The 27981-nt window shown below is 37.8% G+C and overlaps 1 protein-coding gene across 1 annotated transcript; it reads right to left on the bottom strand.

The window, feature by feature from the left end:
- On the bottom strand, window positions 1–27981 carry LOC306843212 (splicing factor 3B subunit 3). Its single transcript, XM_079374547.1, has 27 exons — window positions 27864–27981; window positions 27203–27322; window positions 26887–27042; window positions 26633–26803; window positions 21879–22051; window positions 21279–21420; window positions 18184–18296; window positions 17791–17928; window positions 17137–17240; window positions 16670–16835; window positions 16224–16319; window positions 15968–16040; window positions 11425–11576; window positions 10897–11052; window positions 10642–10797; window positions 10386–10529; window positions 7317–7439; window positions 7075–7229; window positions 6239–6413; window positions 5096–5301; window positions 4759–4915; window positions 4218–4343; window positions 3615–3827; window positions 3257–3355; window positions 1501–1644; window positions 1163–1267; window positions 1–996 (listed from the first exon to the last, which is right to left on the bottom strand). The coding sequence occupies exons 2-27, from the start codon at window positions 27270–27272 to the stop codon at window positions 856–858; spliced, it is 3654 nt and encodes a 1217-aa protein (XP_079230673.1). The 5' UTR covers window positions 27273–27322; window positions 27864–27981; the 3' UTR covers window positions 1–855.

Below are 27981 nucleotides of genomic sequence, written 5' to 3'. Positions count from 1 at the left end.
ATTAAAATCCCTTTTTTATTATTTAGTTAAATAACATAAGCATATTAACTCACTAAGACCGAATGACTCATTGTCATGGGAAAGATGCATGATCATTATGAGGCTTCACCAAAAAAAAAAAAGAAAAAAGCCTTAAGAAAACAGTGAAAACCTGCTTTGCATGTGGGCTCAGCTAAAAGGCAAACAGAAAGTCTTGTGACAAACACAAAATATATGACAACGTAAAAAAAAGAAGTTTATTTACAAATTCTCACACTTCATGACATAAACAGCACTATTTCTTTCAGGTCCCCTGGGGTTGGCCGATTATAGCTTCCCCCCCCCCCCCCCCCCCCCCAATTTTTTAAAAAAAAAACCACATTTATGTAGAGACAAAAACTAAAGCTGTTACAACTTCACTGTTTTTACAAGAGTGAGAACAATGTTTTAACTTTCAAAAGAGAATTTAAAGAAACAAAATGTGGATTTAATTTGCATTGTGGTAGCTACAAAATTAATAATAGACATTTTTCAAGTCTACACATACAAAAGCCACTCCTGTATACAAGCTGATGCAGTCCTTTGCCTGAAAACATTCCTCTGAAAATATTTGTCACTATGCAACCACTCAGTATGAACTAAAAACAGATGCTTTGCACGGAGTACAGTACCAATAGTCATTTCAAGCATGACAAGGTCATTGACCACTGGGACTGTGACAGCTCCCAACTGGCCACAGTTAAAGGGGAAACTTCCTTAAGCAGTAGCCAAAATGTTGCTCCTATACTTGTGTTGGGAAAGTTTTGAAACCACAGCTATGGGGGGCCTGGAAAAACAATGAATTTTCTCATGGTGCGCTTGCCAGATGCGAAGATACTAGAAGGCATAGCGTGTTCGGATGTCTTCCAGTTTCTTCGACACCTCTGGAGGTGTGCGGTCCAATTCCTCAGATACACTCTTCTGCTTGTGTGGGTCCATGGAGTTAAACTGCTCACAAAGGTCTCCATCGATCACATTCTGGAAGCATACAAGTAAAGCCAATGAGAAAGATGGCCAACCGATGTAGTAAGCTACCCAAATCTCACTACTTTGCAAAGTGATGGACACTATTTTAAAGATGCCACACAAAGCATGAGTAGATGACCGATTAAAAACTGGTAATACTAAAGCTGTGTGCTCTTACCTTTACTGGAAAATAGTACGAGCGGAAGCTGAGGTGATCACGACCACACAGAGGGGGAAACTCAGAGCGCATGTGCATCTCCAAGTGCTGGAAGAAGTCATGATCCTAAAGACAGATGAGACGAATACATTTTTTACACAATTTAAAAACCTTGTTATTTAATGTGTGATAACTTAAGTTGTGCCATACATGTCACAGTCTCTACTCTGATGGCTTGAAGTTAAGCAAGTGGCCTGACCTGAGGCTTTCAACTCTTCTGCTTCAGTGGTTTTAGACTTATGAAAGCTCATTGCATGCTAGCACTCCTCTTGCGTTATTCATAATTTAAGGAACCGTACCTCATGAGAAGTGAACGGCACCAGGATGCCAATGCCTCCCGATAGCGTGGTGTACACCAGGGACTCTGATCCTCCAGGGATGAGGGTAGTTTTCTGGAGGGACAGAATAGTCTCTCCTATGTGATAGTTAATAATCACCTCGGCCTGTAAATCAACAAAGATGAAAGGACAACAGGTATGGATTAAATTTGGGCTTGAAAAGGGTGTTTTTGTGTGTGATAGCAAAACTGAAACCAAAAAAAAAAAAAAAAAAAAGCACTTTATGAAGATCAAGCAATTCACTTCCATACACAAAAACCTAGAAAAGTTCAGTAAAGATGGGGGGGGGGGGGGGTCTAATATCATCAGTAATAATACAGATAATCAAAAGATTATAAATTACATGTAATTTGTAATAATTTTTTTTTAAAACAATTTTATATTTAAATAAAATTTTACACAACTTAATATACTAACAATGAATGTAGGCATTACATTATAATATATAAAATCCGTTAGACCTTCGTTCATCTTCGGAACACATTAAGATATTTTTGATGAAATCTGAGCGCTTTCTGACCCTCCATAGACAGCAAGGGTCCTTCCAAGTTCAAGGTCCAGAAAGGTACCAAGAACATCGACAAAATAGTCCATGTGACATCAGTGGTTCAACCGTAATTTTATGAAGCTACGAGAATACTTTGTGTGCAAAAAACTAAAATAACAACTTCTAAAATAACTATCAAAAATAAAATAACCATCAATTCTTCTTTCCAAAGTTATCCTCTCCCTCCATTACGGAGAGTACTAAGAAGCAGATGAATCTAATGTTTTGAGGAGTATGTGTGGCTGTCAGTCTGGCTGGTTACGTACTTGCTCACAAATAGATTTTGGATCATTTTTAACAAAAAAAATAAAATAAATAAAAAGAGTTACAGACTGCAACTTTAACTTTAAAAACATGCAACTGAGCTCAACTCTCCAACCAAAGAGCTTTAACTAAAGGATTCTGGTATATTAGATGAGAACCTGTGTGTGTCGTCTAAAACAAAATTTGATAAACAGAGCATTAGGTATACATAATCTTTACTTGTTACTTAATCTAAATCTTGAGTAAATATATATTTTTTCAAAGTAGTAAACTTGACTCATTTTAATGCTTAAACACATACAGCTTTCCTATCATTACACTCAAAAGAAAAACTTAGATCAGAGATGCACTAGATCTGATGTTGAACAGGTGGAAACGTCAAATTGGAGTTAAATATCCAACACTGGCAAATAAATACCCAATATCACTGATAAAATCAAATTACAGAAAAAAAATAAATAATAATATTGGCTAACAATTTATTTGGTCAAATATTGTGCATCCCTAGACAAGTTCCACAATGTTTATACCAACCACCCAGTCCAGCTCATTCCTGATTACGCATGCTCTAGGCATGTCCGTCAAAGCTAGACGCAAGTCATTGGTGTGCAAATAGGGACTTTCCCTTGTGTCCACCTAAACATTTCCATGCTCCTAATCTGCACATAATGATCTCTGGCAAGAGGACAAGATTTGCTGCTGAGGTTTCAGAACCAGAGTGGAGTGTGGACTCCTGCCAAATGTTTTGGGGTGCAGGTCTCTGAGTGTGCGCAAGGAGAACAGCAACCGCAAAACCAACCAGGCAGACAAAAACAATGAGGAACAAGCGGTAAGGACAGCTCAGTGCCAAAGGTCTTTCCGGGACCTGTGGGAAAGTTGAGTAATGAGGGTAGAAGAAACTTCTACCTTTTGTGACGCTCCGTTAAGCAATCCTCTGTCCCACAATGCTTTGTTCCCTGTGGGGTCCTCATCAACATCATCGCTGGTGTTGGGAGGCAGACGGACCTGAAAATAAACATAAAATGAGCATGCAGTCTCTAATATATACAGATGATGACACCAATTTATTGAGTTAATTTTTTTGTTTTCCTCCGTTGTGACTGCTAACAAATTATGCCACTCTGGCAATTTGACGAGATGTTAAAAAGCTCATCTATACTAAAATATTCCCTGGAATCAAAGAGTTTACCCTGACTTGGCAAACAAATGCAGTATGTGGTACTGGTCTCAAAGATTTCAAAACCAAACAGGTGATGACACTCACAACGCAGATATTTCCAAACTTATCCGCAGCAGCCATGGTGTCATAATCAAGCAAGCAGGCGGTTGTGACCCAACGAGGATGTGTATCGTCGGCAAAGATGATGAGCTGGTTCTCGTTGCGTCTGTAGCGCACCCAGAATAGACTTTCCTGAACATCGGATACTATCACGCGCTGCCCAATAGTGTGGATGCCCGTTACCAAGTTAGGAACATGCTGCAAGAACAAGAAAAGGAGACTCAGTCATCTTGGTTTAGCAGGTTGCATCTCTTTTAAAGATTCTGTCAAAAGACATACAAAAGCATCTCATAAAGGAGCAACACTTTTTCTACTTCGCTGTTACTTATGTTAACACTTTATGCCAGTGCGCATTACTTGTGTGAAAAACAAACTTGTCTGCAAGCTTATTTAACTTCAGTGAAGTACTCGACCACTTTGTGGTCAATGTTTCAATGTTTTTCATGTGGTTATGCATCAACATCAAGTACCAGAGTAGTACGTCACTGATGTTACTTTCATATTATTCAGTGTTTCAAAGAAAAGAAAAATGCTTGTTCACTTCCTCTGGGGAAAAAAACCCCCAATAAACTGTGACTGACTTCTCACCTTGTTTTCACACTTGCGAAGAAGTTTCTTCTTTCCCAAGTCATAGATGCGCAAGAGTTTGCCCACTCCAACCAACACACGTCCTTGAAAAGGTGCAATAGCCAGGGGCACGTCCTCCACGGGCGTCTGTTAATCAGAGCCAATGTCTAAATCAATTCAAGTTCAAATTTATTTTGTTTCACATTGTGTTTATCATTGCTTTCTGTTTCTGTGTACATTCTATTCTGCGTTTAAATCAATTAAAAAAAAAATATGGGAATTTTTTTTTCTCTTAAGAAGTTGACCAGACAAGAACAGTTTAACATATGGCTTTGATATGTAGCTGGGTCAAAGCATCATTAAACATAATATAAAGTGGACCACATTTTGGGCCATGGCCAGAACACCTACACCAAAAAGTAGAATTTTGTGATTTGCTACGCTTAAATGGATTTCTAGGGCACATTTAATGATTTGTGGGGAATTCCACATTGCTGAGCCCCCAGCTAACACATGGGACCAATCAGTAGTTTCATGCCAAGTCATTTCCTGTTTCACTCACCTTGTGTAAAAACTCCAGCTTGTCCCCACCTCCAACTATCCGATAGGTATAAATATAACCCCCACCAACAGAGCGAGGATTTAATATCATATCTCTGGCAACACCCACCAACACATACCAATCATCACCTCCATTGGAAAATCGACATACAGCCACACTGCAAAACATACAAATAAAAAAATAATTAAGCTCAGAGAAAGAGGTGGGATATGGAAGAGATTTAACATTGGTCGCTTTGTGTCCATATTCTAAATTCAAAACAAATGGTCTGGGAAGAACCTGAAAGGAGTTCAAGTCTGCGTTGTCCTGTTCATCCCATATATTTAACATTCCTCACCTGAAAGCAGCCTCGTTCTGCTCCAGCTGCACCAGGTCCAGTGTGTTTCCTTGGATGGGGTTGATCATGCGCACTAGTGAGGCCCACTGCCCAGAGCCTGCTTTAGGTGCCCCAAAGATGGCTTCTGACAGGTTCTCGTTCAAGAAAGCTGCGGCCATTTCTGCAGCCAGCTCCCTTTCATCCTCTCCCGCTGCCTCCACCATTTCCTGTAAAGCAGAAAAAAGAATTGTAATTTTTATGGAGACACTATGACTAAAAATAATTGACACCAATCTGCATCTTATTTTCAAACAACTGTCATTATTAATTGGGTGCTAATAGGTATACCACTATAAGATAGAAACCGGCTGTTGACATTTGCCAGCATTCAGACATGAGCATCAGTGATCTCAGGCTCTGGTCTAGGTCAACGAGTTTGAATTCATCCCAAAGGAGTTGTGGGGTTCAGGTCTAGGCTTGTGGAGGTCAGTCAAGTTCCTCCACACCAGAACCACTAAATCGCTTGGTGCACAGGGGCACGGTCATGCTGGAATAGACTTGCGCCCTCCACGAACTGTTGCCACAAAGTTGGAAGCGCAAATTTCTCCAGAATTTCATTGTATGTAGTAGCATTACAATTCGTCGTCATTGGAATTAAAGGGCCAAACCAAACCCCCTAATTATAAGTGACTGCCTGCACCACATACCTTTGGCCACATTGGAACAGTTTGCAGATAAACAACAGAAACTTTCTGTTATGCAATACATTCAGAAGCAGCCTTTTTACACTGCAGTTGCAGACTGTTTATTCTTACTAGATACACTAAACTGTTGAAAGGACCTTGATTATCTTTGAGGGACCACCACAGTAACCACGGCTTATTTTACAGTGCTTGTCACTATTACGGCTCATCAACGTGGAATTACCCTTGCAAACATGCGCTGTGATGAGGCAGCCACAAAACAGACATAACAGACAACTTCCGACAAGCAAGCAATGAAGATCTGCCTTAGTCAGTGATTAGATTGGGAAAAAGAGTGTATGAGTCAGACAGGAGAGAAAGAGAAAATAAACGGAGATAAGGAAAAAAACTATTCCAGAGGAGATGAAGACAACCAAGCATTGTTTCTTAATAGTGCCCTGTGAAGGCCAGGTTCACTGACCTCAGCCATCTGCTGCTTGCGCTGAGCTTTGGTGGCTTCAGTGTAGGCATTGTGGTCTGTTTCGATCAGGATCAGGTTATTCGTCTCTGGGTGGATGACAAACTTGCGAGGTGTATACTGCAATGGGAATGCCACCTGGTTGAAGATGGCACCCAGTTTCTCAAGAGCCAAAATCCTGAGGGAGGGAGGGATGAGACGTTAAGAAAGGCATGCAGTAAAGACTGGATTAGTTATTATGAAACTCTGGAAGTCAAAACCTCCTGTTTCTTGGCTATAATTTGACAGAATCATGCTTGTGCTGATAAAATGGCAGCTGACCTGGATGACAGCAAACTTAAAAAAAATAAAAAAATAAGAGGCTGATAGCTACAAAAGAGCAACTAGTACAGACCTTCAACACAAACTACTGTGATACCAACCTTTTTATAGCACTAATTGACTAATCAAAACAAATAATCCTGTCCAAAATGAGATGTCATGTAGCGGCAAGCCAAAAAACATTTAGGGAAGAGAGGTCCACACTTTTGTGAATTGCTAACCACCCTAAACTAAAGCAAATATTTTTATAAACTATTTTATCCCAAAGTGGAAAAATATGGAAGGATGGAAACTTTAGGACTCAAGATTTGCTTCATTCATGAACATTTAATTTACTTCTAAAACTATGAGTATCAGATCACAAGTAGGAAAATCATAAATAAATCACATTAACTCACAACGGGAACTGAAATCTATGAAGCCAACCACAATATGCTTGATATCAAATGTTCTCACAAACCTGTGAAGTTCTACAAAGCTCACATTGTGAACTGTATACACAGTATGTGTGCGTTTACCTCAGTGTGTTGGTGGAAATGGCAACAATACCCTCAGGACACTGTTCAGAAGCGAACCCTGAGGCATACTCTAAGGTTTCATATGACAATGGGGTCAAGTGGAAACGAGACTGGTACGAGTAACTCAGCCAGGAACGACTAGACATGGCCAGAACCTGCACAGTAAAAGGTCAAGTAATGTGGTCAGCAAATTAGCAAGCCGTGCAATATTGCAACAGACATAAAATGTAAAGGTGACTCACAGCGTCTTGGGCCTGCATCCGGACTCTGAAAAGCTTGACAGGACGAGAACCAAGATACCGAGTTCGAGTATCAGACAGGTCCCCGGTCACTGGATCTAAAACAGTACGCAGTAACACGCCGTTCTACAAACAAAGAGGTGATTATGGTAAGAAAGAAGCAATGGATTGTCCAGTAAAGTCATTTCATCAAGTAACAGGACAGTCACACTGAAGTCACATTGTAGCTCCTATGGTTTCCTTTCAAAGCTCTTGTCCCAAATGGCACATTTGAAGTATTTTTCTTACAGTAAACAATCCACCCGTTTCATTTTTAAAAGTCTGACCTCGTAACTTTTGCAGATTTTGCATGCTAACCATAAAGGGTGCCACATTTACCTTTTTAGGTTGTGGAAGGGTGCTCACAAGTGTGCCTCCACTATATACGTTTTTGCCTATCCAGCTATTGCCCTATGCATTACTGAAGGCTCCATTATCAGTCTCCTTACCCATTAAAGTTGCAATGAAACCGAAGTAGCAACAGATCATTTCTTTCTCATAGTGACTTGCATTTGAATGAAAGCTTATCTAAAAGAAATGTACAGTGGGAATTAGGTTTTACCCATTGACTGGATGGAGGCAGATCAGAATGTGAGCGTGAAGACAATTATAAGAAAGCAGTGTCTCCCACAGGATTTTGTGAGACTTGTGGCGACAGGTTACGTCACATTAATTTGCATATTTATGATGTCATTGCATCAAGTTTACATTCAGACGAGTTTTGGCACTTCAGATCTGTTCTACTCTATGAACTGTCACATACTGTAATACAACTGAATGTCCATTAAAGCTGTTCACACTATATTTTCTGTTGTCATAAAACTAGTAGTAAACACAACCCATTAATACTACGTTAAACAGTTAACTCTACACTATACTCCTTAAATCCTGATTTATAAAATCGCGACATCTTCTGATAAAATCAATATTCATTTAACACTAAAAAGCGACTATACGCGGTGGTTTTGGCTATATTACGGTTTTATCTCATTCAGCGCACTGCCTGCGTCTAAGTAACAAACTATGAGCATATTAACAGACGAATTATGTTCATATTTAAAAGTCCAAACTGTCAGTAAGCGACAGGTGCTTGGAAACGCTGTTTTGTATTTAACTGACAAGTCTGCTACGGTCCAGCCAACTGGAAGCGCCGTTTCTCTGCCGCTCACTGCATAGAATAGATGCTGAGAGAGGCGACACGGCGCCGGGAAAGTCAAACCTCGCGCTTGCGGGGCAGTACTGGCGACATCTTCCAGATGAACGATAGCTAAGATTTTTTTTTTTTCAAAAAAGTCGCTAGGTTTGTCAGTATGTACATGTTATGGAAAAAAAGCCGCTTAAATATTGTGCTTAAGTCGCGCTCGTGTGTGTAAGACGTGGGAGCTGATGGCAGCGGGCGGTGGATATTGTGATGGCTCGCCACAAATAAATCAATGTATCGAAAACACTGGAGATTGTGTGTGGGAGTGCTGACAGTTCTTGAGCACACAGAACGAAGAGTACGAAACGCGTAGGGCAAGAGGAGATTTTCCACTAGTTAATCTATCGTGGATGGTTTCATTATCTCGGGCGAAAAAAAAAAAAAAAAAAAAAAAAAAAAAGTGTAAGAGGATAATAGTAATAAAAACAAATGTGCCACCAAATATACTTGGGCGGCCGTTAATACAGTGCTACTTGAAAGTTTGTGAACCCCTTGCAGATTCTGTGAAAATGTGACAATTTATCAAAATAAGAGATCATACAAAATACATCATGTTTTTTTTTTTAGTACTGTCCTGAGTAAGATATTTTACATAAAAGATGTTTACATTTAGTCCACAAGACAAAAAAAAAGAAAAAAAGCTGAAATTATTAAAATAACCCCATTTAAAAGATAGGGAACCCAGTATTGTATAATTTTAATCTTTAAAAGATAGGGAATCCAGCAGTGACTGTAATTTTGAGATCCATCTTTTCACACTATTAAAAAAGGTTCAAACATTCACTGATGCTCCAGAAGTAAACACGATGCATTAAGAGCCTGAAAATGCATGGAAATGTCAATTTTTCTTATTTTGTAGAAATATAATTTTTTTCCCATTTAGTACTGCCTTCGGAAGCAACAGAAGATCATTTGCATGTTTCCCAGAAGACAGATTAAGTACAATTTACCTTGATCTTCAAATTCAAAAAGTGTTTCCTTCTGGAGCATCGGTGAATGTTTGAACCTTTTTTAATAGTTTGAGTCCCTCAACTGTCCTCAGTGTGAAAAGATGGATCTCAAAATCATACAGTTACTGCTGGAAAGGGTTCAAATATGCAAAATATACTGGAAAACTGAAGATTCCGCAGGACATGGAGGATTTTTCTGAAGAACAGTGCTCAGTTTAACTGTTCAGAACAAACAAGGGACTCATGAACAACCATCAAAAACAAAAAAACAGTCGTAGATCATCCAGGTAACCACACACAATACTGGGTTCCCAAACTTTTGAATGGGGTTATTTTAATAATTTTTTTTTTTCTTGTGGACTAAATGTAAACATCTTTTATGCAAAATATCTTACTCAGGACAGTACTAAATAGAAAATAACATGCATTTTGTATGACCGCTCTTATTTTGTCAAAATTACTCACATTTTCACAGATTCTGCAAGGGGTTCACAAAGTTTCAAGCAGCACTGTATATCTGGGCGGCCTGCCCAGGTAAAGTCTATGTGTGGGAAGCACTGAAGAAAGGGGTGGGGATTTAAGCATAAGAAATGACTGGAGAAATCTTGCATAGGTCAGACAAGTCTGTTTTCGTCACCGGAAGATTGAGTTTTTGAAATGTATGAGGTCAAAAATCAAATGAATTGTTGAATCTGGGTGAATTTTCATTTCATGCACACTTTGTAATAAATATTCCTCCAAGCAAGGCCCTCCTGGAGCAACACAGATACATGTCTTGCTCAAAGGTACATGGAAAAGCTCTCAATTTCCCATTTCACCAGTAGCTGGGAACAGACCTCACATTTCTGTTATCACCCCAGAGAAAGCACAAGAGTTTCTAACCTGCAGGCCAATGTTGAGGTATAGAAAGCCAATGGTGCCCTTTTCTCCCAGCTCATCCTGTTTTTCCACTCCACCCATCTCCACAATACAAAGAGACTCTGGCTGGGCGGGAAGAGCCTGCATACTCAACGGCTGTAGACAATCCTGTGCAACAAAGAGATTACACACTTCACACAAGTTCAGTGGGCACAGTGACTAGAATCCTTGTTTTACTGCCCAAATCAGCTGACCAATTGAAGAGCAAATTGTAGCTTACGGATGGATCCAGGGAGATGATGCGGACTGTATTGTCCACCAACCCAACAGCCAGGAAACGGGAACGCTGCTCACCAGGAGGCACATTTGCCAAACTCATGCACACCACATCTGCCGACATCTCCTTCCTCTCAGTGTATTCATTGAGCTGCCCAGACTGTAAATAAAGAGAGAAATCTTATGGAAAGACAGACATTCAAACAATATATGAACATTCAGGTGACAATGCAAGATAAAAGTATGCCTGCCAACATACCGGGTCCATCTCAAAGTAGACCAGCTCTCCTCCAGTCAAAGCAATGACCACCTGCCTCTGATTGACAGCACATCGGACGATTGTCTTCTTCCCCGGAGTCTTCCATTCATTCACTCTCTTATCTGCACGGATATGACGGATCCCATCTGGGTAGACCTGTAGAGATTCATCAAATGAAACAAAACCCATTTGAATGAGATGGAACATTAAACATAATTGCTTAATCCAATTGTTGGAAAGAAACTACATTTATTTAAAGGGATGGTCAACCCAAAAATGAAAATTCTGCCATTTACTCTTCCTCATGTGGTTTCAAATCTGTATGACATTTCTTCGGCTGAACACAAAAGGTAACCCACATTCTTCAAAATACCATTTTTTTGTGTTCAGCAAAAGAAAGAATCTCTCAGGTTTGGAATAACCTGTAAAAGACTTTTCATTTTGGGGTTAACTTTTGCTTTAACAAGGAAGCAGAAAAAGTTCAATGGGTTATTGTGCGTGCATGTAGGTCAGAGAGATGTCGCTCACTTGCACAAGTGCATCTTCCCCAAGCAATGAGCATGACAGGGTGGGTGTTGTGCCCAAGAAACCAGAGTCTGTCACTTCTTCCACAGTCTCACCGATAGAAAGCACCAGGGTAGCGTTAACGAAGGATACAATGATGTAGGCATCAAACTCATCTGTGAAAAGGAAACCCACAATTCTCTGGTTGGAAACTTTTGCAACCAATTTGCAACCATAAAAGGAAACCAATACTTAAATACAAACAGACATAAATATAATAGGACTGGGCAATATGACATCTTTTATCTCGATGAGTCATTTTATGGCAATGAGAGATATATATATATATATATATATCTCTTTCTATATATACACACATATCTCTTTCTATATATACACATATACACTAATATATAATATATATATATTATACACATATACACTAATATATATATATATATATATATATACACACATATACACATATATATATACACATATATATATATATATATAGAGAGATAATGTGGGTAATGTGTGTATTATGTCTGACCTCAGTGTGTTTCCCTACTGTCTACCACAGTTACCCTCAGCCTGTGCGTGTTTATATGTTAAACACTGTGGTATGACATGTTCACACAAGTTCTTATTTGTTACACTGTGTATTTAAGTTTATATTGTTATAATGGTTTTATTCTATTATTTTTATATTTTCATTGTTATTATATTTCTATATATATATATATATATATATATATATATATATATATATATATATATATATATATATATATATATATATATATATATATATATATATATATAAAAATAAAAGCTTTGGCAATATTGTATTTTTTTACAGTCATGCCAATAAAACAATATTGAATTGAATTTATATGTATATAGATACATAGAGATTATATAGATACATAGAGATATATTATACATCTATATCCATCTATCTCTATCAATCTATATACACACACACATATATACATATGAGAGAGCGCGAGAGAGATATATAGATAGATATATACAGATATAGATGTGTATGTGTGTATTTATTTATAGATAGATATATACAGATATAGATGTGTATGTGTGTATTTATTTATAGATCGATAGAGTGTATGTGTATATAATATAATATATAATATATATACACACACACACACACACACCATCTATCTATCTATAAATAAATACACACATACACATCTATATCTATCTGTATACATCTATCTATATATCTCTCTCGCATACATACATGCATACAGGGCCGAGCCCGACCCGAGCCAGTCTTTTTTTTTTTTCCTTCTCCCAAAACAGCTCATACCGTTTCAACTATTAAAATACTTCAGTTTTGTATGAAATGGCAAAGTGATAGTATTTCATTTCATTATTTTATTAATTTAGAAAAACATTGAGCATTTTTTCTATTTGTTAAATGCAAGTTTTTTGTTTTTTAAAGTAACGACCAAGCAGCCAGCGGCAGACAGTGAGTTGATCATAGCCTATGTTTCATATATTTAGCCTTCTCAAATTATCACGACTTGTCTAAAATTAAATCTATAGTTATAAAACAGCTCCACAATGTTAGTTTAAAAGCTTAACCTAGGTTAATGTGCACTGATGCATATCCAGTCGTTTGTGCGGAGAGTGCAAGCTGAAGCGTGCTTTACAGGACATGGATGCGCCAGAGCGATCACTTGCATTGGAAACATTTCAAATAGGCCTACGCTGTCATTTTTGCTCATAAAAGGTAAGAGTAGTAGGATTCATTGTTCTGAACTGTAAAGGGCCTACTTTTATTTGTGTGCACTCAAAAAATATCAACAAAGCATGCAATAAAGACATTAAATAAAGGGGAAAAAAGCAGTTTCGGTTTTGAGCAGGAGCGCTTCTGAAAAACTCTAAAGGCGCATCCAATGAGGAGACGGCGAGTCAGGATCATCATCAAATGCATGGATGATCCAAAATGCAGCTTTTCCCAAAGCATTGGGAACTTTTATTAGTAACCATGCTCCAAATTCTCCCTGATGCTCTGCATGGTCAACGGTCACCTGTATGCTAATGCGTGCGAATATGCGTTGCGTAGGCGATGTGTAATATTAAGATTATTTATTATTTCTTAAAAAACAAGACAAGTAAAAACAAGACAAGTAAACAGTCAGTGATTAAATAAGAAACTAATTCTAAGCAACCAGGGTTGGGTATCCAAAACCGGTTTCATTTTAGAACCAGTTCCAAATTTCCAAGAACTGGGTATTCGATAAGGTGCATACATTTCAATTCTGCTTAATGATTCCTGTGTTCACATTTTAATGCGATTTAAAACGATTTTAGAGCAGGAACAGAAAGAATTTGCACCTTGTTTGAGTGCAGCGCAAACATCTGAAATGCAAACACAGAACAGCAGTCTCGGTGCGGGTTCCCAGTCTGTATCCGTTCACGAACCATTCTGTGCAGTTCCACAGCAGATAAGGTTGTTCCGGGCTGGAACTGACTTATTTGTCAACCAGTATGCAGAAAAATACGTCAGTATCATCACAAACAGCTGTTTTTTTTGTCTTAAGTGAACGTAAATGGATGAGAAAGGAAACGCATGTGTACAGTATTTTTAGATCTGCGCACGCTGGGTGTTAAAGAAACAGCACAGCAGTCTACTAAACACGCTGCCTGTTATTAATGTTAATCAAAGAACAAAAGAAAATCATTCACTGATCTTAACTGAACATCTTTTAACTTTAATTAATAATCTATATTTTATGAAAACTATGCCGTTTATAAACTTTTAATTATAGTTTCTGTAGGCTTAGCTGAAATTTAATTCAGTTGCAGTTACGCTATTGCTAATTGATTTGTTTGTTAATATTTTATTACTGACCGTTTACTTGTCTCTAACACTTTAAAGGGGTCCTATTATGCTTTTTCACTTTTTGAATTTTAGTCAGTGCCTAGTGTCTATGTTTGGGCATAAAAAGATCTACAAAGTTACAAATCTCAAAGTCCACTCCAAAGGGAGATATTTAGTTTTTAAAAAATCCTTTCAAGAACTACAACGAACGGCTCGTTTGGACTACAAAGTACAAATCCCATCTAAAACATGATTTAGCCAAAAAAAAAAAAGACAATATTGACGAACTTGCTGCTTTGGCAAGGGGCGGGGCAGTACTGAAACAGTCTAAGCTGTTCGTCAATCACAAAGCACCGGGACAGCTAACCAATCACAACACATTTCGTTTTTCTTAAGGTGGGCTTTCATCAAACCCAGAACTAATCGAGCCATTTGTGCCAGGCTGGGGAGAAACGTATTGTAATAATGTAAATTATGTGAAAAATAATGAGATTTTCGAACCAACAAGCATGAGAACAAGTTCTAGTACACAGCCAAAACAAAATCAAGACTTTGTAAAAGAGCATAATAGGACCCCTTTAATATTTGACATTTATATTAGTCTAGTTGTTTTTGCTGTGGTATTTTTATTAAAAGCATAGGCAAAAGTTCCTCTTGTAGGCCTAAGTGTAGGCTGCTGATTTTTGCTCATGCTATTCAGCTGCAACAGAATGCTTTGTAAAGACAATAAATATTTGACATCTAAATGTTTGACTTTTTTTTTTTATCTTATTGGAATCGAAACTAGGAATTGATGAGAAGAATCGGACCAAATTCAAACGATACCCAACCCTAGCAACAGGACAAAAAACAAAACCAAAAAAAAAAAAAAAAAAAAAAAAAAAAAAAAAAAAAAAAAACAGTATAACAAATATAACAAATGCTACATACATTGTATAAAATAATCAAATGTATAAAAACATTGCATATTCTTCACCGTGTAAATTAAAATAATTTAAATTTTTACGCTATCCCGTCATAATCTTTTTCTATAATAGTATAGAAAAAACCTGGAGTAAATGAACATGGCCCTTTTCAGAATGAAACCATAATTCCCTATTTGCTTACCTCTCACAAAGCTGTACAGTCAAAATGAAACTGATTCCCTCAACCACTCCAGTACAGACCACAATATAAACCTTGCAGAGCTCAGGCTGCATGCACAGGCCAAAAAATCTAATAGCGAATCACATGATTTCAGAGAAATATCTGGCAGACAGTGACAGTGACTGAGAGCCCAACTTACACGGTGTATGCCAAGCAAACGTTGATCTAGTAGAATACGACTTGGTAAAAAGCTCTAACAAGTGAGAGCATGCTGCAAAACTGAATTTTTGCTTCAAGCGGAGAATCTAGGATGTACTTGTCTATGCATGTGAGCTCTTCAATCTTTCACAAAAACACCAAGAAATCAGCTTGTGTGGTCCTGCAGGACTCTCAGAAGCTAATGCATAGAATGATTACATATCTTGATGCAGTTAGTCGAAACCATGTAAGGTTTAAACGCATCCCTACATCATTTCCTTCCTGTCAGGAAAGTGACTTTGCGATAATGACATGTCTAAATACCTTTTATTTTTTTCGTCAAAGAAATGCTTGCAGAAAAATCACTTCAAACATGTCTGCATAATTCATGCGCATGCACAGTGTCAGCATTAATGGGTCTTTTACCTTCTACATGTCTCCTGACAGTCCACACAGCATTGGGGTTACCGGGCAGTTCAGAGACAGCCATTTCAGAAACCTGAAATATCATGCATTCTTTAACACATTAAAATATAAATAGTCTGTGGAAAAACCTACAATATTAACCGTAAAACCACATACAGTGCGAAGGATGACAACTTAATGTAGTGGGTGTCAAATTTCCATTTTGCAAGCATGTTGTGAAAGCTGCTACGGAAATGCAACTCCTAGCAACACAAACCTCCAGTCCGTGTCTCAAAACTCTCAGTGTAGATCTGGGTCCTCTGCCACACGCCACATATAGCTGCGGGGTGTCTTCATTAGCCAAATCAGCAATCTGCAAGTACAGTTACACACACAAAAAAGGCAAATTCAACACTACTTAGAGAGGAATTTTGGAGTAGCTTTCTTCATTACATAAGTGAACTGATAGTACAAAGAGGGGGAGAAAAAAAAAGTCTGAAGCGTTTATATGCTCAATTACCAATACTGATGTCTGACTAAACACTGCAATTTGGTAACTACAAAACAAGCAGTTCAATATTGCAGTCATCCACACACTCATTCATTCCAAAACATCTGTTCTCATGCCAACTTCTAACTTCCCGTCAGTAATTCCCAGCTTGAGTGAGAGCACAAAAAATTTCAAACTTCTTAATCTTCACTGCAAAATACACATTCACACACCTGGCAGGACATGATGGGAGAAAGATTTTCTTGCTCGTCGACCAGCACAAGGTTCTTAAGGGGGCGAGGTTGGAAAAAGAATGTGTCTCCCTCCTCCAAAGGCATGGCAGAGGAAAACTCTGGTTCTTCGTCATCATCACCCAAGTGGGCAATCTGATACAGGTAGCTAACAAACAACAACAACAAAAAAGTTTTAGATTCACACTTCTAAAGCTATTTAAAACAATGTGTACTACAGCACAAATAATGAAAAGCTTCAGGTTAAAGAGAACCCAAGAGAAGTATGGTTACACTGACACTATGTAGGTTTTGGGTAACTGAAACTACTGCTCCCACATTCCTCCCTCTAATTATCAGCTGCTGTAATCTAGTTATTATACTGAAACTTGGGGAAATGCCACCAAATCTGAGGTATTTAGTTATTTTTAGGCGAATGAAAGAATGTGCAAGACAGAAAAGGGACTTACTGGTTTCCAAACTCTGTAGCAACAAATAAGAAGCCAGTCTTCAAAACACACATAGCTGTAGCCACTGGGATGGTATCAAAATACTTCATCCTGATCTCAGTAACCTAAAATATAAATAGATATTTAATCCATGTCATTTTCCAGCAGTTCAACCACTCATGTGTGTATTTCTGACACCTGTTCATTGGAAACTACCAATGTTATATTAGAGCTTTCACTTTAATCCAATTTCCTTGTGAGCTTCATTAATAAAACCACTATGCAATGCTGCAATCCATCCAAAGTCAGACATCGGATTCGTTTTCCAGGCGTGCAATTTTCAGCAGAGGTTTTAACAGTATTTTATACAACTTTCTCTGCAAACATTTGCTTAACCAGTATAAAGCAGGAGAAATTTTCAATGCATTTTAATTGCATAAAAATGATATATTCAGCATCAACTGTGTTCGGGTAATGTCATACACCCACATTTCTTTAAAGCCTGGGTTGACATTTTCCAAGTTGCAAATACAACTTCAAGGGGGTTTTACCTGGACATTTTAGGTTAAAAATTCAGACTTTCCGTGTTGAATACAGCTAATGTAATTAATGTAATTACACTTTGCTTCAACACCTTTGTGCAACCTTTGTACGTCTTTAGTTCTGGGTGCTCACCATCTCCTCATCAGTTTCCAAAGTAACCTTAAAGATGTCTCCCTGTTCTGTCTGGGCTAGAAAGAAAAACATGGATTTGGTCTTGTGGGTGGCAGAGCAGACAAAGATCATGCCTCGCTCAGGATCATCCAGGTCATTCTGAAAGAGAAAAGCACTGTGGTCACAACTCACATCTGTGTTTAATTTATTCTGTAATCACAGTGACTGAGAACTAAACCATACGAGGTCAAAATGAATATTAGGATCAGAGATCTTTATGTGTCTCCAGTTAAATAGTCAGAGAAGAGACATGAAAAGCTCATCATTTCAATACTAATAGCTGTTTAGACTTCTCAAGGTGATGTTTAGTTGATTATGCTCAAACAGCATAAGGGGAAGACCGCACAAACTCACCCTTCTGCGTGGGATTGGGCAACGGATGTCTGGTTGGTCCCCAAAGTTTTTGTAGGTGATATAGTTCTCAGAGCAAATGAGCACACCACTGGGACCATCTGAACCACCAGGAACTACGACACACAGGGGAAATGGTCAGATTAACACAAACTCATTTTTCTCCTCTAAAAGCAAAACTTTCTTTGCTGAGTCCAGGAAGATCAGATATCAAAACAAGCTCTTCACCAAACAGTCAGAGAAGAGACATGAAGATATTCATCATTTCTGACAACGCAAAGAATATTACTGTTCAATTGTTTGGGGTCTGTAGGATTTTAATGTTTTTGAAAGAAGTCTCTTATGCTAACCAAGACCGCATTTACTTCATTAAATTATACAGTAAAACCACTAATACTGTGAAACATTACAACAACTTTAGATGTTTCCTGTTTCGGTATTTTCATGATCCTTCAGAAATCATTCTAGTATGAAGATTTTCTGCTAAAATTGTTTTTTTTTCAGGATTCTAATGATGAATAAAAAGAGCATTTATTTAAAATATATCTTTTTATGACATTATAAATCTCTTTAGTGTCACTATTGTTCAATTTAATAATGTTTGCTAAAAATTAGGGATGCACGATATTTATCGGACCGATAAATTATCGACCGATATGAGAGAAAATTACGTCATTTTTATTGCTCCGATAAATAAATTAAATCCGATAACTAAATCCGATAAAGTATGCTTGCTGGTAAATCAATCAATCAGTCTGATTTATCTGAGATTCATCTTCTTTCGAGTGCAAGTGATTGCAGCTTTAAACTGCAGTGACTCTCAGCATGTGTTGTGCTCATTACGTCATCATTTGCGAACATGTCTTCGCCGGTCTGGAAGTTTTTCTCGGTGGCAGAGGAGGACAATGCCATTGCTATTTCCAACGCGTGTTCAGCAAGGATTCAGAAAGGAGGAAAAAAGGCATCAAGTAGGGTTGTGACAGTGAGGAAATTTTCCCACTGGTTAATCGACGTGTGTCAACACCTTACCGGTATCACCTTGGTGGATGGACGTCGTTTGAGTCTTCTCTCTTTTCCGTGCTTTCCTTCGGTTTTAAATAGCTTGTAAGCTCTGTGCGCGTTTTATTTTCACTTTTAAATTAGTGGCAATTCAGCGTTAAACAGTTGTTTGTTTTTAGTTCGCTTGAGTTTTCTCCCTTTCCTTTGCTTAAATAGCTTGTAAAAGCACCGTGCGTATTTTATTTTCACTTTTAAATTAACGGCAATTCGGCATCAATTACAACAATACAACATAGAACATGTATCTAACTTTTATTAACAAAACGAATAAAAATGCACCATGCTATATGCCTAATATAAAATAACAGATAACTTACAAATTTTAAATATGCATGGTAGGCCTATACAAAACTGAAAATCAGTAAAGACTAAGGAACAAATAATTATAAAACGTAGAACGTTTATTAGTGAGATGGAAAGTTGAGGCACGGACTGCATACACCTTGATGTAAAATAATGGTAAAAATATCACAGTTTAAATAAAATAAAAATCAGCAAATACTGTGGAACCAAATAGGTTAAATGAGAAACGAATGTTTAAAAAATAAATAAATAGACCTTCCAATATCACCTTAGATAAATGACAGGTCAACAGGCTTTTCAAAATCCAAAAATATTTTTAAAACAGGCGCTTTTACATTTCGTTTTGAAACTCTTTTGCCATAGTCTTGTCTTTTTCACCTCACTCTTGTCAGTCAGCTCGACTCTCTCCTCAGGTGATAAATGAAATCTGATCTGTGATGCGCGACTGTCTTTCGTTCACAAAATTGAACAGAAATACATGCCTTACAGACATGATAAATATATCTAAAGAAAGCTTTAAATTGCTACTTAACGAAATAAATAAAAACGAAAACAGAAACTATTTAATACAATCGTTATCCATGAAGATGCACTTCTCTCTAAAGGCGCGTCTAACGAGGAGATGGCCAATCCTTACTATTTCCCGCGGACACATTCATGGTAATTACTTTTGCTGGGGCTTTTGCTTTATTGCCTGTATTTGAAGCAGAACTCTTCAGCTGTGCTGACGGGTCGCACCTGCTCGGGACACTAAACACCGTCGAGTCGCTCTTGACAGTGGCGGCACGGACTCATGTTGTTTCCACCAGCGCGACAATTTTTTCATCAAAAATTGATGGATATCTAAAATATAAAGATAAGAAGCCTAAAAGGGCCCGAGGCCCGGCCCGCATCTGAACTATGACGTGAATATTGGCCCGAAGCCCGGCCCTAGGGACATAAAAAAAAAAAGTAGGAGCCCGACTTTAAATTAAATTTTAAATAATAATTAAAATAATTGGGGGCTAAAAGTGTGTTATAATGCAAGCGCTACTGAACATGTACCGAGTAAAATATTACTGAAAATTGATTAGTAATGCCTTACACTACTGCATTACAGCAAAAAGTAATACGTTACTGTAATGCATTACTTTTGTAACGCCTTACTCCCAACACTGCTTAAAGACTATATAACTTTCTCATCCTCGTGCACTAAAAACATTGAATAGATGCATTTCTTTATGCATGAAATATTTGAATATAAATGTAGTTAATGAGTTGTTAATTGCAGATAAACCATAGTTCTGTCATAATTCTGTTACAAAGTATTGTGGTGCCTTACACAAAAAATAAAAAACATTTGACGAGTCAGGACTGATGTTTGCTATAGTTAGGCCAGAGCTACTAAAATATCAGTTTAATCAGTGAATCTTAAATTTTGTATTCTCCTGGGTGCACAAACTGCAGATTATATGAAAATTATAATATAAAAATGTTAATTTATCGGTATCGGCCATGAGAAGGACGTAATTATCGGTATCGGTTAATTTTTCATATTGTGCATCCCTACTAAAAATAATAAAAAAAACTATTACTGACCCCTAAGTATACTAGGAATCACTTTTTACACCAATTATCTCGACCGCAATTATTGTGAAATAAGAGCTACATAAAAACTGTTGTGCTAAACGTATTGCAACATTGTCAAAATGTTAGATAAGGATTCACACGATAGACATTCTAAAAAGATAAGAAACCTGTGATGAGGAAGTTGCCGTGTTCCTCCAGTGCCTCACTGTACTTGCGCACCACATGGTTGAGGCCCAAGTCCAACTCATAGAAGGTAAGAGTCTGCTGTGTGTTTGCCGCAGCCTCTCCAGTGGGATCGTTATCTGCCTCCTGCAAAAATCATTTAACACTATGGGTTAGAGACATATCACCTAACTGATTATATTTGTAAAACCATGAAAAACCAGGATGAAGTAGTATCATGGCATTGGCTACATGCAAAAACACCCCAATTTGTAAAGACTATGTTCCTTACTCAGCTAGCTGCTTGTGTTTACATCCTAGGCATCCTTGGCGATTGATCAGGCCACTAATGCGAATTTAATTCCACCACTAGTTCAGCCTTTTTGACTTTTAAGGCCCTGTCCAACACAATATTCATAGACCTCCCTCATAGGCTAAGATATTTATGGTTTTGAGATTAACATTTTCATTTAGATTAGAACTTGAATTTGTTCTTATAAAATGTAATATTTTAGCTACTTTTAAATCATCTTGCAATCCCCTTGGGAGGTTTCAGACCCTAGCCCTCTGGTTGAAAACCAATGCACTACAAGAAAGACACTGACCTCATAGTCCATCTCCAGGCAGGCAAACATGGGGTTCTCAAACCCCACATCCACACCAACCACATGGTAAACAAGCGTATTAGCCTTGTGGGCCTCTAGGGGGGAGGAGATGGTAAGGCGGGCAGCTGCATCTCTGTTCAGGATGTAAACCAACTTCTGCTTCTCTATGGCACCTAAAAGAAATGGGATGAGGGTAGTAAAATATGCAAAAACACAACTCCCAATTAGAGGAATCGTTCACCCTAAAACAAAATGTAAATAATTTTTGAAAATTTTCAACAGGCCTCCATAATATAGATGAGCCTGTTGCGTCATATGAACAGAATTGGTGAAATTTAGCATTACATCCTCTGCAGTGAATGGGAGCCATCAGAATCTAGAGTCCAGACAGCTGATAAAAGCACCACAACACATCTACAATATTCCAGCCCATCAATTAATGTCTTGAGAAGCAAAAAGATGTGTTTTAGGTAGAGATCGACCGATATATCGATTTACCTATATTTAAGCATTTTTCCATAATCGGATATCGGTTTTGTAATATCGGATACTCCGATAAACATCGCCATCTTGTGGGCGTTTTGAGAATTGCGCAGGATCGCAATTGCAGCGCGTCTGAGGGGAGACGAGACAGCAACAACAACAACTGCGTGCAGGTACTTGATTTGCTGTAGTTAGTAAACTATTTAATATTACAGTCATTAATGCACAAATTAGATGAATTACGTAAATGCCTGATATATAGTTTATGCAACGTGGCTCTAAGAAATATGATAAATAAGATACTCTGTCAAGCCCTGTCCCTATAAAGATATAACTTTGCCTGAAATAACACCGCCATGAATTAGCGCATGTTGGAAATAAAAGCGCTGAATTGAATTCTCTCTCTGTGGTCTATTAGTCTCGTGAAGTCGGGAGTCACGTAGATAATCCGTCAAGTCCTCTCCAAATAAAGACGTAACTTTGCATGAATTAAATAATACAGCCATTAATGATTGCATGTTGGAAATAAAAGCATTGAATTTAATTCTCTCTTTGTTGTCTATATGCTCAAGGGAAGTCGTGGCCTAATGGTTAGAGAGTCGGACTTGTAGGGCTGGGCGATTTGGCCTCAAATCAAAATCTCGATTAATTGAACATTTGAACTCGATTACGATTAATGAACGATTATTTTATTTATTTTTTTGCCTTCATAGTTCACTGACCAGTTTTGTACAGTAAATATGCTCACATATTACAAGTGAGAGATTTTTGAATGAAGGGTGCATTACTTGATTTTAAAATAATTGAAGGAAACACACTATGATTATTTATTGAACATCAATGTTAAACAACTGAAATTAAAGCACACATTGCCTAAAACGAACAGTCACTTTGTTCTTATAAAAAAAAAAGTAAAATTAACTTGCACTTTTGGAAACAAAATAAATTATTTTCAATGTTTTTCTCATTAAAAGTAGAAAATAAGCAGCATCTCTTCTAAATAAAATAACTCTTGTATATCCTGTAAATAATATTTTAAACAGTGCATTTCTTGCATGCACTGTTCATATTCAGTAACGTGATTGTGCTCCAAGTGTTGAAACAAATTGGTGGTGTTACCTTTGGACGTCGAAACTGTTTTTCTACAGTGTCTACATCTGACTTCATTTTGTTCGATGTCATCCTTACTGAAGCCAAAATGTGTCCAAATGACAGAGACTGCGTTTTTCTTTGGTACAAGCTGCTCTTGTTGCTCAGTTGTCTCAGTGATTAAGCTCTTTATGCTCGACATGTCGGCGGAATAACGTAATGTAAGGGAGCGGGGTCACGTGACTCCACACGCGGTAGTGTTTTAAAGGGAAAGTAATCTAAATAATCGACCTGGAAAAATTTGATCGATTATAGGTTCTGAATGTCGATTTCGATTAATCGCCCAGCCCTACGGACTTGTAATCCAAAGGTTGCGGGTTCGAGTCTCCGGCCGGCAGGAATTGTAGGTGGGGGGAGTGAATGTCCAGCGCTCTCTCCACCCTCAATACCACGACTGAGGTGCCCTTGAGCAAGGCACCGAACCCCCAACTGCTCCCCGGGCGCTGCAGCATAAAATGGCTGCCCACTGCTCCGGGTGTGTGTTCACTGTGTGTGTGCTCACTGCTGTGTGTGTTCACTTTGGATGGGTTAAATACAGAGCACGAATTCCGAGTATGGGTCACCATACTTGGCTGACTGTCACTTCACTTCATCATTAGTCTCGTGAAGCTGCTTTCATATTGCAGTTCACTCAGCGGGTTGATGCTCAAGAAATGCTCAGCACGGCCACTGCATGTAACTTTTAACAAGATTCACTTTTTTGAAGCACCCTAAATTGTATTAACACTTACTATATAACCATTATTTAGTTTATAAACATTTAAATTAATACAACTCTATGGAAATTCTCTGCAATTGATCGCAGTTTGAGTAGCTTATAGTTCTGTGTAAATGCATAGATAAACCGCGCTGTCAGCAGCATAATTTAGAGCATGCCAGTTGAGAAATGCAATAAAATACAATGCTTGTTATATTCCAATATTCCAGAGAATATTATTCCGTGAATTAACATTATACAGTAAATTATTCTTCACTCTTTAGCCTATTAAACAGCTTATAAACCTACTAAAACTGTAGTTAAAAATGAAGTTGATATGACTCCTGTCCTTTATTTATTTTCTCCATTTGAAAACATTAGACATTCTACGTTTATTTTGCTTACTGCTAATATTAGTGTTGCTGCTAAAGCTTTTTATAAATAAAATGTTTTTTACTGTTGTAATACAAAGATTATAAATTTAACATGACAGGGCTCTAGACTGCGACCAAAATGGTAATTGTTTGCGAGTTAAAATGTGACGTGGTCGCATTTGTAGGAGTGCCAGGTCTGCGCTGCTCCAAAGCGTCTGCTTCATACAGCGCGCGCTGCCAGCCGCAGCACATTATAGCAGGAGTCAGATTTCACCGATCACGTGAAGAGAGGTGCTTTCAGCACGAGCACTTCGTAGGTAGAGCCTGGTTTATACTCGCCGCGTCAGCACGAGCGCGAAGTTGCGCGTCGCGGATGGAGCGCAACGGAGGATTTTGTTTTCAAACTAAAGTAAAAGACCGCTTCTTAAACCAGAGAAGGTGAACATGGTGGTGTTCTTGTAGAAAAAACATGCAAGTCCTGTCAGCGACAGCCAGTTTAGTTTTACTTTTTGTTTTCGTTTTGAGAAGCTTGTTATCTTTGCTGTTTACCTCACGTTATGCTATGGAGGCTTTCTTTAATTTAAAAAAATATATATTCATATTTATTTGCTTCCTCAGAGTTTGATAAACATTCTGTAATATACTTGGTATATAATACAGCGTGTGATGTGTCCTGTGCCATGCCTAGTCTTATTCGTTTTTGTTAATAAATGTTATGTAAGCTAGTTTGTCATTGTCAACGTACTGTTTTATTGTTGTTGTGCTTTTTAATTAAGAATAACAATGAATCCATCTTTTGTTTTAGTCTTAAAGTTAAAGGTGTATAGATAAGCAAAACAGAATTATCTTTTCTTGTAAAATGTGACACCAAGATCGCGAATTTGAAAGTAAAAGCGCACAAAAAAAAAGGAATTCCTGTTCACAATTTAAATCACAATACCGATGAAAAAGGATTGAATGTTGAACACTTTCGTTACCATATAACTATAAACTATGATAAAAGTTCATCAGCATGCATTGATTAATCAAATGTTCAAATGTGCAAAAACAAAAAACAAATTGCAACTAAATTATGTGCTTGTGCGACCAACTGAGAAAGTTAGTCGCAAAAGGGAGTTTAGTGGGAAGAATGGGTCTAGAGCCCTGCATGAAAGACTGCTAATTTTCAAAACATTTTTTGTTAAGATGACTGAAAGGAGGAAAAACCAAAGTGAAGTATGGACTTGCTTCACGCAGTCATTTATTTACTTTATAACAGTAAATAAATATCGGTTCTGCATATCGGTTATCGGGCACATAGACATGTAAATAATTGGTATCGGTAAAAAAAAAAAAAAATCAATATCGGTCGATCACTAGTTTTAGGCAACAAATCAATCAATAACACACTTTAACATTTAACCATCACTTCTGGCCAAAATACCAGTTCATAATGCTCCCTCCACCATAAAAAGTTCATCCTCTGTTGTCCTCACATCAAACGGTCGCATATGGCCAAAATACTATTCAATAATAATGCATCCACCACTGGAAAAAGTCCATCGTCTGTTATCCTCTTAATCAAAACCCACTGATATTTGTTTAGAATGGTTTTGGAACATATTCACTTGTAAACGGTGCTTGATTTTTTTTTTTTACTGACTAGATGACTTGAATAAAGCAATATGCTGGACAGAGGACTCATATTTTAGATGGAAGCAAAGGTTAGAAGTTAAAAATGCCTTTACAAATAGTTTTTCACTTCATGAAATGTTAACAGTCATGTTGATTACTTCTTGACCATTGTGATGGTTTTGTCAGTTGTTTGAACTCTCATTGTGACGGCACCCATTCATTGCAGAGGATCCGTTGGTGAACAAATGATATAATGCAAAATTTCTCCACAATTGTTCTGATGAAGAAACAATCTCAACTATATATTGAATAGCCTGTGGGTGAAAACATTTTCAGCAAATTTTCATTTTAGCAAACAATTCCTTTTACTGCTATCCTAATGCATGTCAAACTGTTACAACCTTGTAATCTTTACTACACAGAGTCTGTAGTTTTACCTATCATAAAAGCTCTGCCCTTTGGGTCCACAGCGAGAAACTGCCCTGGCACGATACGTCTGCAGCCGCTCTTGCCGAACGTCTCCTGGTGTATCTTTTCAAACATGTTCTTGGAAGGATGGTACTCCAAGATCACAATTCGGCCAGAGTCACTTCCGACCACAACATAGTCTATTACAAAGTGAGAGATCTATAAGAATTAATAAATCTCTGTATATGTAAACTATGCAAAACAACAATTTGAAGCTACTAACCTTTAGTTCCACCTGTCAACCTGAAAGCCATGAGGGATCGGATAACACCAAACACCTCCATAGTAAGCAGTGTGTGGACCTTCCCCGTGTTGGCATCAGGACGCAGCAGTTCCAGAATTTTCCCACGGGAAACAACAATCTCCTGCTGCTTAGTTCCTAGCAAAAAAAGAAACACCAAAGATTTAAACATCATGCTTAATTCTCAACGCTACAAAATAAAATGAATCACTATTCCTGCAATTACTCTAAAAAAAAATGAGTAAAATACACTGCATTTAAGAAACCACCCAGGAAGTGTTGCTGTTCTGTGATATACCTGAGAAGTTGCCATGGATGGCATGGGAGATGCCAGTTGCCCGCTGCAGGGTCAGGTTGTACAGAAACATGGCTGATGTCACTGGACCTTCAGGCTCAGGACAAAGAGCTTAACAAGCACCTACAAGCAAGTCATACAGAGACTGTATAAGCATCAAAGTTAAAGGTGAGGACCGCAGAAAAACTAGTGTTCATCTCATGTGATTAGCACAGATACGTTACGCACAAAGCCCTGCATAGGTACAAATACGTTCCATATATGCTTTTATTAAAATCAATATGTTGGATTTCAAACACAAAGTTTAGGGTAAACATGTTTTTATGGCAAATCACATTTATGAAGAGCAAACAGAACTCATAGTGAGAGCAAGTTTTTACGGTTTCACTTCGGATCGTTCGTCGAGTTACAACATGCATGACAAAAAAACAATTCGACAAATAAGTGTTCTTGTAACTTTACATCGTGTAACACAAAATCAGCACATAATCTACAACAAACGGCGCTTGAATTTGCACTCGTTAGTCAGTTGTCCATTCATCATTAGCCGGTCGGCTAACAACCTTCATAGTCAAAATAAAGGTTGTTACTATTATTTCTGAAAACAAATTTTAGTATGACAAAGAAATATGGATTATTCACGAAATGTATGAAAACTATTTACCGAATTAGCAACCAGGATGTTGTAGATTTCAATCAGATGCGAAACTTTTGTATTTCATCGGCTTGGTCGCTCGTTATTTCAAACGGCGCTGGAACGACAGAGGGCCTCCCAGTTCTGT

This window comes from Barbus barbus (assembly GCF_936440315.1).
Source record: "Barbus barbus genome assembly, chromosome: 23".
In the NCBI taxonomy this organism is placed as follows: Eukaryota; Metazoa; Chordata; class Actinopteri; order Cypriniformes; family Cyprinidae; genus Barbus; species Barbus barbus.
Note: the sequence above shows the minus strand (reverse complement) of the source record. Positions and strands in the feature narration are given on the sequence as shown.